Source organism: Dicentrarchus labrax, unplaced genomic scaffold (genome assembly GCF_905237075.1).
Source record: "Dicentrarchus labrax unplaced genomic scaffold, dlabrax2021, whole genome shotgun sequence".
Taxonomy (NCBI): domain Eukaryota; kingdom Metazoa; phylum Chordata; class Actinopteri; family Moronidae; genus Dicentrarchus; species Dicentrarchus labrax.
The window spans coordinates 5,112,198-5,127,408 of record NW_026136707.1 but is presented as its reverse complement, the minus strand read 5'-3'; the positions used below and the strand labels follow the sequence as shown (position 1 = coordinate 5,127,408).

General features: G+C 41.2%; 1 protein-coding gene across 1 annotated transcript in view; it reads left to right on the top strand.

The window, feature by feature from the left end:
* gabbr1a (gamma-aminobutyric acid (GABA) B receptor, 1a) overlaps window positions 1–15,211 on the top strand; it is a 67,601-nt gene that overhangs the window by 21,314 nt on the left and 31,076 nt on the right. The window contains exons 8-12 of the mRNA XM_051407084.1: window positions 6,951–7,085; window positions 13,378–13,548; window positions 14,285–14,386; window positions 14,677–14,742; window positions 14,984–15,175. Coding sequence (XP_051263044.1) covers window positions 6,951–7,085; window positions 13,378–13,548; window positions 14,285–14,386; window positions 14,677–14,742; window positions 14,984–15,175 — 666 coding nt within the window. The remainder of the gene's footprint in view (window positions 1–6,950; window positions 7,086–13,377; window positions 13,549–14,284; window positions 14,387–14,676; window positions 14,743–14,983; window positions 15,176–15,211) is intronic.

The window sequence follows — 15,211 nt, the reverse complement described above, 5'->3', positions numbered from 1 at the left end:
TGGAGAGTGGCGGTGGCACCAAACAGTTAACTGTACTGGGACTGGTTAGAAATTTGCTACGAGCTTTATTCTGATTGGTGTACACGGCTCTGCATTGGAATCCTGTTAAACAGAATAGCAGGGAGAGAGAGAGCGTGTGTGTGTGTGTGTGTGTGTGTGTGTGTGTGTGTGTGTGTTTGTGTGTGTGTGAGAGAGAGAGATAGAGCGAGAGAGGGAGAGTTGGCATGGCAACACAGTTACTCTTGAAGCAAACCACAGAAACAAATAAGGTTTCAGCTCTGTGAAAATATGTGTGCAAATTCATATGCTGCTGGATGTATGCAGAGCTGATAGTACAGTGCATGCTTATTCGCATTCTGTTATGCATACACCTTGTTCTTTGCAATCCAATGCTAAACAGATCCATTGTGTGTGTGTGTGTGTGTGTGTGTGTGTATCCTCTGATTACAAGTGTAGTGAAGCAGGCAGCTGCAGATGTAGCTGCCATAAACATAAAGATAAAGCAATTGCATGAACAGATTTCATAGGGATTGGAAAACATCACTCCTCGTGCTTCAGGAGTCGCTGGTGCCTCGGGCTCAAGAAATAGATGCAGATCCTTTGAATAGAACAGCTCAAAGAGGCTGGTATAACATTGTCTGAGTGATGCTGGTTAATTCCTTGAATTAAGTCAAGGGGGGATTTTATTGCTCCTGCTCTGGGTACAGTGTGTTTGGAATTAGTTTTTTTTTTTTAACCTTCTGATTGCAAACATTTTTTACCTGGCTGGAATAGTAATGAGGATCTTACCCTCAGAAAGGCAGAAAAAGCAATTATAAGAAAGGGATTAATTAGCTATCATATTTACATCCATTTATTACATCCTCATTCTCGTTTGGTCAGAGAACAAATCTCCAGCTTGTGAACTCTTTGTTTAACTGAGAGATTAAGACAAGGGGTGTAACTGGCCCTTTGTTTGCTTGGATCTCAAGATCAAGGCTGGAGAAGCATAATTATGCATCAGACTCTCTTCACCTGAATTTATCGTGATGAGGAACTTTTATTGCGTCTTTAAAGTCTAACAGCGGTACTGAAAACAAGACGTGCATTAAAGTTGGCAAACAGGTGCCTAAACACACACACACGCACACACACATACACCAGTCTGTGACCATTAAGGTTTGGAGTATCAAGCGATGTCCTCAGCTTGTTCAACATCATACAATATTCATGAAGCTCAACACTTAATCCCAGCCTGTCCTTTTAATGGATGCAGATACCCTGTGGTAGCAGAACGGCTTGTTTCTCTGGCTATTCTGGCGACAGCATCAGACTATTTACAGCCTTCTGAGATCTACACACACATGGACAGACGCGTACACACAGAAACACACACGCTACGTGCAGACACACACTCTCCGCGCAGGCCGTTGCCATGGATATATCAAAGCCGAGACTGCAAACTTTGATCAATTATTAACAGTGATGGAGTGAGACAGTGGAGATACAGAGAAATGGTGAAACAAGGTGCTTCCCTCACTTCCGCCCTTTATTTTAATTGGCAGCCATGACACAATTTCTCATCCACTGTGGCATAACCAGTATTCATCACTGGTCCTCATGCATGTCCACTGGCATACAAGCCCGGAGTGGGGTGCCAGACGTAATTATGAGGAAATTAGGAGATGTAGCTGAGCGTGCTTTGAGATTCGATATATAGGCTGTCCCCAGGCCCTTATCTTATCCCCTCTTCGCTCTGTTTTTATATTATTCAATCTGGAGTGTAATTAGAGAGTGTATTATGACGAGCCAGTATCTTCTTCCAGTCTTCCCAGCCCCGAGAACCTCCATTTTCTTTCATAGGTTCTCGCAAGCTGAATTTGACTGATTGGAAAGGCAACATGGGCATGTTAACGGCGACACTGATATTGGCTCAGGGAATTTCAGCACAGAGGACAGCGACAGAGGTGTTATACTGTGTCATATATGTGTGGCTGTACGAGTGCGTTTTTATGGCTGCGTAAACACACAATCTGTGAGTGTGTCTGTTGGTAAATGTGTGTATATGTGAATGGCATTGGGGGCCGTCAACCCAGGCTCTCTCATGAGCCAAGGAGGGCTAGAAATGAAAGTGGAAATGGTGATGACCCCAGAGGGTTGTAGAAGACAGACCTCCAAGAATAGCAAAGATTCCTCAGCCTTTATTGCATACCTGCCAACACCCCTGTTTTCTCTCACTATTTTTTTTTCATAAGGGACACTGTGTGCTTTTTTCACCTCTTAATGCGCCGTGTTCGCATTTTGTTACCATGGGTTTCATTTCTTACGCTCACAGAAACACTTGAATGAAAGTAAGTTTCAACTATGGAGGCTGATGCTGTTTTGCACCTGCATTCAATAGACCCCCTTCATTATACACCTGAAGTAACTGTAAGAGGTAAAACAAATGAATGTATTCAAGCTGAGTTCAAGCTGTTGCTTCTGCTCCTCTATTTGCTAAATTTAAGTCTTTATTTGAGATTACATATAATCTTGTAAACTGAGGGAAATGTTGACGTCTTACATTCAAAGATATAGGGGAGACTTATTTTATATGTGTTGAGTGTGGGGTTTAAAAGCTTTTTAAGTGTCTCACTGGAGATTGCCATTGATTTCCCACCCAATTCAAGCTGTATAACTCACTAATGCATTTTATTATATTTTACCAGAAAACATTCAGTTATAATTCTTCTTTTTTTAAAGTGAAGATGTCAATACTTAAATAACCTCTACAAGGTCAGAATCTGTACTTTCTGATTTAATTCTAATTCCCACACACGCAATATGTAAGATGTATGGAAACAACCTATCATTATAAGCTGTGATGTTTGATGGTAATCATACATTGATTAAATAATTAATTAATCAGCGTAGGCACTGAATTACTGCTCATCAGAGTATAGTTAAAACACTGTTAACACCAGAAAGCTAACAAGCTTCTTCTCAGCATGCCACCAGCCCACAGCCACAGTGACAGAGAACACAAACAACCTTCGGGAAAGAGAGTATTTAGAAAGGTCTGTGTGTCAATCTGCATCTCCATCAAACGGCGATAACACAGCAGTTTGTTGTATGAGGACTAAGCAACCGTGTGCTTTGGATGCACAACAGGCTGCAGGTTTGAATCCAGCCCAACTGCAGCAGCTGATTTTACACCAGGAACACCAGAGAGGAGGAAGTGATCTGTGAAATCAGCTGGTGCAGAGAATGATTGGAAGAAAAACCTGCAGCCTCTCGGCCCTGCATTGCACAAGGTTGCCTATACGACATCAATATTGTGAAGCTGCTTTCTCGGTCAATATTAATGATATTAACCCAGTGAATTGAAATTGGTCAGCAGTGCATGGAGTGCTCATTGAGTAATTTTACAGGCATGCACTTAATTATTTTAAGTAGTCAGCTTAGGACAGTATTTTAATGTCAACAAGTAATGGGATTCCTGTCCAGATTTGTTTTGTAGTTGGTCAGTGAGTTCAAATCCATAAAAGCCAGCTATTCTTGTACTTTCTATGCTGCAGGTTTTGGTGATCAAGCCACCCTGCTCTTTGTGGTGGTGTATTAAATTAAAACAAATTACCTATCTTTGATCTCTGGACCCTTGCGTTGAATTTGGACACAGTTTTCAAGGACTTATTACATTGTTGGACTGCCAGACAGCTTTGAAGGTAGAGAGATAACATATTTCTATGGTTTCAGTTGTATAATCTGCTGTAAGTGTACCTGGAGAATTTTTTTGAAGAGACTTTTTGAAAATTATCACAAGGCGAGACTTTAATCTATTGATATGTATACTGTTACATACTAATAATTAGTGCTGGATGGTACGACCATTGTTTTGTTGTTGTTTTTTTGTCTTTATATAGGTTTATATTCTTTATATTGAGAGTAGAAAGTAGTACTAGTAGAGAAAGTACATAGAATTGTTTTAATGTTCTTGGCCCCACAACATGATACAATATATGAAGAATTCCGAATGTGAACAATTTTTATTTTTCAAACTGCAACGTAGTAAAAACAGAACTTTAAGATTAAAAAATAGTTGTATAAACACTATACAATTCTCAAAGTATTTAAATATTCAAAGAGATATTTGTCATGTGTTCTGCTGCACAAGTAAGAAACAGATGAGTTAAAGCTGTTGTTTGCGCTATGCACAGCTATGGCGATATATGAGTCCAGCAGTGATATTAGGAGTGCAATGCTAAATCGGTGAAGTACTCTTTTAAGTGAATGGAATCTCTGTGAGTTTTTCTAGTAAGCAGCTCACCAACATGAACACCAAAGCCGCCATACCCTGTGAAGGCTCTAGCACATTGGAGGCGGTTCCACTAATCATATCCCAGATTGGGGTTGTATTGAAGTCCCTCCCATACGTCCTGCTGCCCAGCTGGCAGTGATAAGATCTAGATAAAATGACAGAAAACCATCTTTGGGAAAATTTTATTTGAAGTGTACGTTGATATTTTAGTTTGGCCCATGTCCCATCTGCTAAAGGCAGCAGGCTTTATGACCTATACTGCAGTCAGCCACCAGAGGGTGATTGCGATATCTTGGCATCACTTTTGGAGAGCTGTCATGTCGTTCATGTCGATGGATACGAACAATAATCAGACTCCCAATCAAGACTCCAATCCCAGTCCCAACTTTAAGAAGATATGAAGGTCTGATTGACAGTTTCTTGCCTCACCTTAACTCCACCCGAACTTCACACTACAGCCCAAATTTGGACATAAATCAATGCCATCTTTTGGCACAAACAAGGGTTTCAGTGGGAAGCCAGTGGACAGTCTGTGTTAACGGCCTTGGGTTAGAATATTATTGTTAGAGCTAATAAGGTCAGACAGCAGAGGTTCACAAGTTGATGCAAAGTGCAAACAATGACAAATATAGGAATGGACACTGGTTTTGCACCGAGTTGAAACTTTGTTGTGCCTATTCTCTGCTATGCCCTTTCTAACGATATGGTCACTCACAGTATAAATTCCCTGTGGGTGCCCAAGCTCCTGAGCACCCACTGAATCGGCGCCTATGCCAGAGACATTACAGATACTCTTATTTTCTGCAGTCTACAACGATCACCTTGAGTTTAAATAATAATAAAGTTTAGTGTGGCTCAATTACGGAGCCCCTAAAAGGACATGGGGAAAAAAAAAATGAAACGTTTCTAGTGCGCAGTAGATACTATCTTGTGCGCACTAGATACTATCTAGTACTATCTAGTGCGCACTAGATATGGATCCCTTGTTGTGGCGAATCAACACATGGCTAATTTTAATATTCACATGAGTATTAAACTAATTTGTCTGTAACTAAAAATAAATGTAAATTAATCTGTAATAAATCCTTTTTTGTTACAGGCCGCATTTAAATGCCCTCTCCTGCAGCCGGACACTCATTTGTCCTCCTTTTGAGAAAATAACAAAAACTGTCCGCCTTTTGACACATTACCTTGTTAGTTTAATACTTATTGGCTTAAAATGTGTGTCAAAATAAGTAATTTCATTGGTCACATTTTCGTTTGGTGACCTATCAACACATGGCTAATTTTAATATTCAAATGGGCCATGTGTTGATTCGCCACTAGATCCTATCTAGTGAGCACAAGATAGTATCTAGTGTGCACTAGAAACATTTCATTTTTTTTTTTTCCATCTCCCTTTAGGGGCTCCATACTCAATAAATCAAAGCTTGATTAGGACCAATAAAGCAAACCATATAGAGACCTTAATGTGAAGAAGTCAGCAGTCAGAGCTCTACTTTAATAAGGTTCAGATTGAATTATCTAGTGCATGTAAACAGCCTGACTTTTTCTGCAATGACATGACACCTCTATAATTCCACTGAATCTAGAGTTAATGGAAAACACGTCACTCAATAAGAAGCCTGGCTATTCCACATATTCCTTGATCTTGAGTGGTGATTACCTCTTCAGAAAACTCACAGGGCTGCCTCAAAGAGACAATTCAGCCGTTGAGACAAACACCCCAATTAGGAGCCACATCGGCTGTCGCCGTCACCGGCTGCGGTGTGATTGTTTGTGACACTCATCTGGAGTGTATTTTTTAAAATGTGCATGTGTGTATTTGTGTTTGCGAGCCATATCTGCTCTTCCATGCTGAATCATTAGATGTGTCAGGCCAGTTTATCTGTGACTCTGATGAACACTGCAGTGGTGATGGCCTGTCGGTAATCTGGCTGACAGAGCGGTGATGGATCGTTCCAGCCACCCTCTCGCCAACCTAGACATGCTGCAAATGACTTTATTGGAGGGTTGTAATGACTTGTGATGGCTGTTGTTTTGGTCATCGGACTCACTTTTGTTTGGTTTTCGGCCTGTCTTTCTGTTTTTATGTCTTGATCTGTGGACGCCGTGGTGATGATGATGCATGATATGCACTGGCTGTGTTTGGACATAAACCCTGTGCGGATAATTTTTTTTCTTTTCTTCCTCCAGCTCGTCTTTTCTCTCTATATTTGCATCTACTTTTCTGCTGCTTCCTGCTACTTTTGTGCCATCTTCCTTTACTTTATCTTGACCTTGTCTGTTTTGTTCTTTCCATTTCCCTTACTTGTCCTTTTCTTTCTCCTACTTGTCTTTTCTCTTCACATTTGCATTGGTCCTTTTGTCACTCCTTGCTACTTCTGTCATTTCCCTTTTCTTTATCTTCAGTTTCTGTCTACAGTCGCCTCCATCTCCCATACTTTATTGCTTATTTATTTCTTCCTTTTCCTCACCCAGTCTGTTTTCATTCCATCTGCCTCCCTCACCCTTATCATTCCTATTTTCCTCCCTCTGACTCCTCCATGTCCGTCTCTTCCCCTTTTCTCTCTCTTTCGATCAATTCCATTCATTTGTCTTCCTTATTATTGATCCACTCATCCATCTATTCATCTGTCCATCCATTTAACAATTTGTCATTTTGTCCTTCCAGTGTGACCCAGGAGAAGCCACCAAGTTGCTGTATGACCTTCTGTACACCGAGCCCATCAAGATCGTCCTGATGCCTGGGTGCAGTGGCGTCTCCACATTGGTGGCCGAAGCGGCTCGCATGTGGAACCTCATAGTGGTGGGTTTCTTTTATTGTTTGTATCGAAGTACACACTTTAAACCCATGTTTTGATTCCATTTGAACCCAAACCATACTAAAAAGAGGCTCCTTAAAACTCCAGAACTTGCCTAAGAATGATCATGTTTGTATGTTTTCTGCAATATAGAAGTAATCCAATGATTGCTCTGTACATACATGGATAAATTGTAAACATGAATGCCAATTTGGCAACACATATACAAATTGAGGCTTAGAAATATCAGGCAGTTAAAGTTGTAGCCTACAGCCAGCTATCTAACTTATTGCCTAATAATGCATTAGCTTAAAGGGTCAGTTAACCTTGATTGCAAAAGAAAGACAACTTTTTTCTCACTTACTTCTAGTAATATCCAGTTATGCAGATAATTTTATGGGTTCTGGTTCTGAGATATTTGTCCCTGAGATTTCTGCTCACTCCCAAGACAATGGAAATTAATGAAGTTTGTTTGATTCACGGTATGAAAAATGAAATTCAACAGCAACATCCCTTTCCAGTGAAAATTCGCAGAGCACACTGTCAACAGTTTTTATAGGGACTATTTATTTGGTAGAAAATTGACAATGACAATAGTTCACAGAGAGATATGTGGACTCACCTCCAGGTGGATTAGGAGGGGGCAGAAATCTCTTACTCTTACTCTTACTGCACATAAAACCTTACTACAAATCTCCACGGCTGGACATCACCAGGGATTAGTGAGAAAATGTGTATACAGTAATTTGGGTAAACTGTTAAGTCAAATAAGATTCATTAAAGTAGCGAAGGACACAGATATAACAGAGTGAACAAACTAGTTTGACTTGGTAATGTGACATATTTTACAGTCTTAAAGAAACACTATATAACTTCTACAAATGAAAAATTAAAGCCATAAACAATACAATGCAAGCTTAATTCTCTATACTCGGATTTTTTATGTTTTACTCAAGTTATCGTTCACTTCACCCGGGTCACCCACTCCCGGTCTCCACTGCGGGGATCTGTCCGCTCTGTGTATGTGTGTGTAGGAGCTGAGTCCCCCGCCCTCCGCCAAACAAGCAGAGGAGAAAGACAGACAGCTAACGTGACCATAAATGACAGCCAAATGTGGTAGAAAACTCTCAACATAGTTTTTTCTCTTTTAATTTGTTTCTTTTCTTTCTCTGTTATGATATATCTGTCTGACATAGCATAAAGCTCAGGATAGAAAGACACGGTCAGAACAAGCTGCTCCTCCATTTTCTTGCCTACCCGGGTGACAAGTCCCCTATCTAATGATTGGTTGCCTGAAAAAGAGTGACAGTGATGACACAAGTGCCTCTTTGAAAAGTTAACAGATTTTCAACTAGAAGCGCTAAGGCCGCACAAAAAAGGCGGAGCGCTGGTGCAACGCCTCTTCTCTAGACAGACGCATGCTGCCACATACGCTCCCTCCTCATTGGGAACAATTGAAGAAAGACACAAGTCCTTTGCTGACTTGAATCTTTGCCATAGTTTAAGATAATGGTAATTGTCTTTTGTGGCTGCAATTGCAAAATTACAAACTTTAAAAACACCTCAATAATTGTTGGGTACATTTTTGCTCCATACAGCGATTGCCCAGGTGTGGGGAGGTGAGATAGTAAACAAGGTCTGAATTTCTCTCTAAACCGCCCTTTTTTTCATTCCACAAATGTCATTTTTTGTGTGCACAACAAATTGCATCGCTACCAATTAAGACTACTAGGGATTTACATCCCTTGTAGTCGATTTCTTTTAACAGAACGAGATTCAAGACAAATTATTTCACAATAAAAAATAAATCTGCAAAATATGTTTTCTATTGTTTTCTTTATCATATTATAGAATCAGTTTTTATTTGGGTAGGGTATAAACTGCAAAATAGTCCATATTTTAATTTTTCATCTCACTGATTTTAATCTTCGCATATTTGTATCACGATATATCTTTACATTTCTACTGTCTACTACACATGTTTACAGCTACCCCCATATTTAAATGATTGTAGCATGTTTTCATTATGGCCGGCTTTTCACCCTCCCACATTCTGGCCTTTTGGAACTACTACACTTTTATCTTCAGAGGTGGTTATTTGGTATTTCTTCCCCATAACCTGACCCTAAGGGGACCATAGTTGAAACAATTTAGAAAGTCTGTCTTTAAAATCAGGACCACATTAGCTATAAAACCTGTTTCTTTCTCTCACAAAGACGTTACATTCATTTTGGAGACCCTGTTGTCCAGAGTGACTTATATATATCTGCACTGATCCTCTGTAGGGAACAAGAGCTAGATTCCAGACAAACAGGGAAGAAAGCAATGTTGCTACTTGTCCCATATCTCTGTCTCTTGTGGACCTTTGTTCCATATAGCATAGAGATAGAGAGTGAGAGAGAGATATGAGCTGATAAGAAACCTTGACACTGACTGCAAAAACTTTAGCTCAGTTTGTGCTGTAAGATTGTAAACAATGTAAAATGTACTGCAGACGCTGTTGGACAAAAGGATGATCTTTTGGACTTGCGGTAATTATACTAAGTTCCCAAAATCAATGCTGTAGTTGTTTATTGATTATAGAATACTTCACACAGCACGCTTTTAATCAGTGATGGCATTTTACAAGACATTTTAACAATACTGCATTGACAGCAACACTAAGTACAAGACCAAACATATTGCTTCACCTCACATGCTGCATGATAATACCGTAAGTACAAACACATCCCAGATCTCTAAATCAGCAAGAGCTCTGCTGCTGTTATTTTTTGGAAATATTTCAGCCTTTTATGCTTTCATCAGTTATTTTGTTTATCTCATTATCCGTCTTCTCTTGATCTGCCTCTCTGTCACTCACAGTGCTCTGCTTATTAGCTTTGTCCCATAATTGAAGTTTCATCCAGAGATTAGTCATCGAGAACAATCAGTTCTAGTGGTTGGCATCTACCCCTCTTTCTCATTTCTGGTCTTTCTCTCTTTGTCACCCTGTCTTTCCTCATCATTAAAAACTATTTTCCACTTTTTGACTCTTTGCCTTCCTCTTTTCTCTGTCTGCTGTCGCTGCCTGGAGCTGGTCTGCTCTATTTCAGCCTCTTTTTCATTCCTTCCTTCCTTCCTCCTTTCCATCTCTACCGTCTTTCTCTCCCACTCTTCATTTCCGCCTTGCTCCCTCAACTCGAGCAGTCGATTCTCCCCACACACAAAGGGATCTGTCTCTCTTTACTACACGCCACCACTGGCACAACCTCCTAACCGCCACACTCAATTATTTCTGTACGCTGCCTGCCTGCAAGAACCTCCTCGCATGTCAAACAGCCTCATCAGAGCGCCGGGGAGGCAAAAGCAACCTCCATTTCTGGACGCTGATCAAGGAGGGGCACTCGATCGGTTCTTCTTGGCACAGTGCTAATTTGATCTACCATCTCCTTTTCTAAAAGCACTGTAAGCCATAGACGGGCATTGATCTACTACAAGGCTACGGGACATCTGAGGAACTGAGAATCAAGAGATATTGTTTGTGGTTTTTGGGAAGCTTCGATGTGGAACTTCGCCTGTCTGTTGCAGAGTGCTGCTACATCTGTCTATTTCTGCCACAGCACAGCTTTTTGCTCCATTTCAGTTTTGTCACTGCTTTCGTGTCTGGTGAGGGTTTATTTGAGTGTTACCGAAGCTTGCAGCTCTTAGTTTGATTTTAAATTTTTGACTTCAGTTAAATTATTACACTCTACCAGGCATGTAGCTAATGAAACTATTGCAAGAACTAGATTTTAAAAACTATAAAATGTGTCAAGGCCAAGCTGAAAGCACCTCAGTTTTGTTGGCGAGTAGGTGACTTTAAAGGGTCTATTAACTCAAATTACAAAAATAAATAATGCTTTGTCACTTACCTCTAGTCGTATTTAGCCATGGTAGCTTGTTGCTGTTTTATTATTTGTCTAGGCTTTAAGATATTGGCCCCTGAGAATGATTCAGCCTCCTCCTACAATTGAGTTTATTCGAATTTAACTTGTGGTGCTCACAGCACTGAAAATTGACATTTATAATTACTAACAGCAACATGTCAAAGGATGTCTGTGTCCAAAATTATAAAATATATATTCAATACTTTTTATGTTAGATAGACCCTTTACTAATGTAATGGACATTTTTGGAGGTATTTTAGACCAAACATTTCTCACTCTGAATACTGACACTCAAATAGAATAAAGAACAGTAACTCTGTAGTGTTCTGTGGATTATCCAGATTAATTACGCTAGAATAAGTAAATATTATTACATTAGATAAATAGTATAACTGTATTTTTTATCCACACTCTGATGATCCTGACTTTTCCTTTAGCACCACCACCAGGTCAAATCTGACCCATTCAGTTTTAAGTATTTAAAAATAGCACAGACATCCATGGTCCTAGCTTATACCCTGATTCATCTAGTGCCATCATCAGGTCAAAATTTAATTTGTTGATTTATGATTAAATAGGCCTGCCTACAAAACTAATGACATTCCCATCAGCCACAGCTGTACTTTTTGTTTATTGCTAGCAAGTGTTAGCATGACAACAGGTAAACTAAGAAAGGGAATCTGCTCAACAACAGCATTGTTATTGTGAGGATGTTAGCATGCTGTGTGTACATACAGCCTCACAAAGCCACAAAGCATGGCTGTGGATAAACTTAAGATGAACTGCAATGGCTGTAATGAAGGAACACGTCACCCCATTGGAGCTGTCACAGATACCTGCCCCCACCTGCCCTATAGTTGCCCTCAGTGTATTTACACCAATCCCATTCACCTGATCCCCTCAGCCACCAGCACACATGTTCCCGATTCCCTCATTATCTGCCCTGTATACCAGCCCTTTTTCCCCAGTTATCTAATGCACCGTACCACCCAGGCTAAGCGTTGCCTGCTTAGTTTGCCCTCGCTGACACATTATCTGTTGCCAAACTCTGCATTGAACTCTTACTAAGTAAACGATTGATTGATTAAATCCTGCTTGTGAGTCCACATCTCTGTGTGTGTAGAACCATTACAGGAGTGCTGGAGCACAGCAGCAGAAATAAGCTATTGAAGTTCTTTTTGGTTCATACAAGCAGCACTTGTTAGTCAGTTACGTCTATTGTTGTGTTTGGTAGTTTCATGTGGTTTGTTAACAAGAAATAAAGTATAGAATATAGCCAGCCAAATATGTTTTTCTGTAATTTGATCCCGTCACCAACATGTGCTGACGTGTATCACCTTTCATGTTTATTATTGAGCAAATCTGCTGCTGGTTTCTCTAGATCTTTCACTGCCACACCCAGATCAGCTGCCACTTCCTGTATAGTTTCCCTTCTTTTGTTTTGATGCCTCCGTCAACCTGTCTGTGCCCACTGGGATTTGTTATTGTGCAGTGTCCACATTGTACATGACATTTCACATCTGTCATCAAGCCAACCTTTCACTCCCAGTGGTGAAAATCCCAGAGCTGTATCGGTAATGGGGCGCAGATGAGAGCTGGGGAGCAGGATAGGCTGTCTGTGTCTGTAATGGTTCCCTAAACGCCAGGTTCCTCATTTTAAAGGAGACCTGTCAAGGATTTTATCTTGAGTTGCCACTGTGAAACTAATTGTTCGAGGAACAGTCTTCTCGCTGTTTCGGTTGGCATTACCCACCATCCATCTTCCCCCCTGATTTGGACGCATATCTTAGCAGTCTGCCTCTTGTGGGAATTGTGCCTGCGAATTCAAATTATATGGGTCCAAATGAAAGAAACAGATGATCACTGGGGCTACTGTTTGCCACAACAATAATTAGATAATTTTTTGTATTTGCTTTGTTTGTAATAGTAGAATGTGTCATCCTAATTTCATGGCAATGTATGCATGGGAAATCCTGCGTGAAGTGTGTTATTTTTTTTATTGAAATTACAGAGTTTATCAGCACACCTGATAAGCCGGAGGGAAGCTAAAAGGAGGGCGGGAGGGAGGTTGTGTGGATGAAAATGAGAAAATGGGAGCGGGGATTGTTTCTGTGGTTCTCTGTGTTTTCGCTGGCTTTCCTCTCTGTTGTTCTCTGTTTGAACCAGTCATCATCAAAGAACACTGTGTACAGGGGGAGAACAAGAGAGGCCTGATTTGAATACATTTTGATTGAAGTCTGTTTACTACTGATGCCTTGAAGGACCTTCAGAAGTATATTTTTCTGTTTCTGTTTCCTTTCCCACTAAACCGCTGTATGCTTTACTCCTTCCTGCCTTAGTGACTGTGTTTCCTCTTATTTTTCTCTCATTTGTCATGTCCTGTGTTTCTCAGCTGTCTTACGGCTCCAGCTCTCCGGCTCTTTCCAACCGCCAGCGCTTCCCCACCTTCTTCCGCACGCACCCGTCGGCCACCCTTCACAACCCCACCAGGGTGCAGCTCTTCCAGAAGTGGAAGTGGACGCGCATCGCCACCATCCAGCAGACCACCGAAGTCTTCACCTCGGTCAGTGACTTTAATCTACTTCATCTCACCTTCAGTTTTTACACCTTTTGTTTTATCTCTAACTCTTGGCTCTCCTTTTCCTTTATCTCCTGCAATGCTTTTCATCACTTTCTCCATGTCCTCACTTCAGCCACATCATTTTTGGTAAAGTGTTGGTTGCCTGATCGCCCGCCTGCCTCTGTATGTTTGTTTATGAGAGCCGTTGTGTTCTCAGGCTATGCGATGCTCCTTCAAGCAATCTCTCCTGGCGATTGATGGAGGATTTTTGAAGTAATTTGTTGTTGGAGTATTGGTTGTGAGAAATATTGATCAGGCAATACATCTCTCCCAGGCTCGGCGGTCGATGCCATGACACTTGGGTTGGTTCCTGTAATGGAGGTTAATGATTCCTCTCTCACATTCTTTCCTCTCTCTTTTCACATTCTTCTTTTCTTCTTTCCACTTTTGTTCTTTGTCTAAAAATCTATTCTCTCCCATGCTGCCTCTCTTGATTGCCATATATCCCCACACTATCTATCCCTTTCTTGACATTTCTCATATACACTTCAGAATTTCTTTTTTCTATTTATTTTTTTTTGTCTCTTTGGACTTGCTTTTCTTTTGTCTATCCAATCTCAACACGCCACCTCTCTCTGTCCCTTTCTGTTCAGCTGTCTTTCTAACCTCATCTTTCTCCCCCTCTCCCCCCCAACCTCTCCTTGTCTGCCCCCCTCTGTCCCTCCCTTTCATCTTGCAGACTTTGGATGATCTGGAGCAGAGGACGAAGGAGGCAGGCATCGAGATCAGCGTTCGCCAGAGTTTCCTCACCGACCCGGCTGTCGCTGTCAAGAACCTCAAGGTGCTTTGATTAAAAATTCACCTCAGCTGCTGGTTGTCTCTCTATCTCCCCTTCTCCTTCCTTCTCTGGTTCACAGCTGCACACGATACCATTAGCATAGAGGAGATTTGATAGAGGAAATTAATGCGCCATGCTAATTAGCAACTCCTGAACAGCAGTACGTGCCGTCCTGCGAAGCAGCAGGAACTTTGGCACACAGCGCTGCCACATCAAGCTGTGCTATAGTGAAGTTTTATTGCTGCTGCTGATGTAACTAAGCAATGTTTTGTTTGTTCCATGTTTTGATGCAGCGCCAGGATGCAAGGATCATCGTGGGGCTCTTTTATGAGACTGAAGCCAGGAAGGTGTTTTGTGAGGTTAGTACCTTTTCCCACTCGACTGATCCCAGTAGACTGAACCTGACTGGCTATTAGCAGAAATTGAGCTCTGTAATGAGCTGTTTGAATGTCTGAATGTATTTTCTTGTTTGGCAGTGATACAACATCCTCAACACATCTCTGGGAACAATTCTCCTCATGCTTATTTATCATTCTCTCCCTCCCTTCCTCCACCCTCCATATCTGCCTCTCTCCCTCCTGCCTTCCCTGGCTGCTGCAGGTGTTCAAGGAGAAGCTCTATGGGAAGAAGTATGTGTGGTTCCTGATAGGCTGGTACGCAGACAACTGGTTTAAGATCAAAGACCCAGCTATCAACTGCACAGTGGAGAACATGACGGAAGCCGTGGAGGGACACGTGACCACCGAGATCGTCATGTTGAATCCTGAGACTGTCCGCGGCGTCTCCAACATGGTGAGAACACACAAAAAAATTTTTCTCTCCCACTAC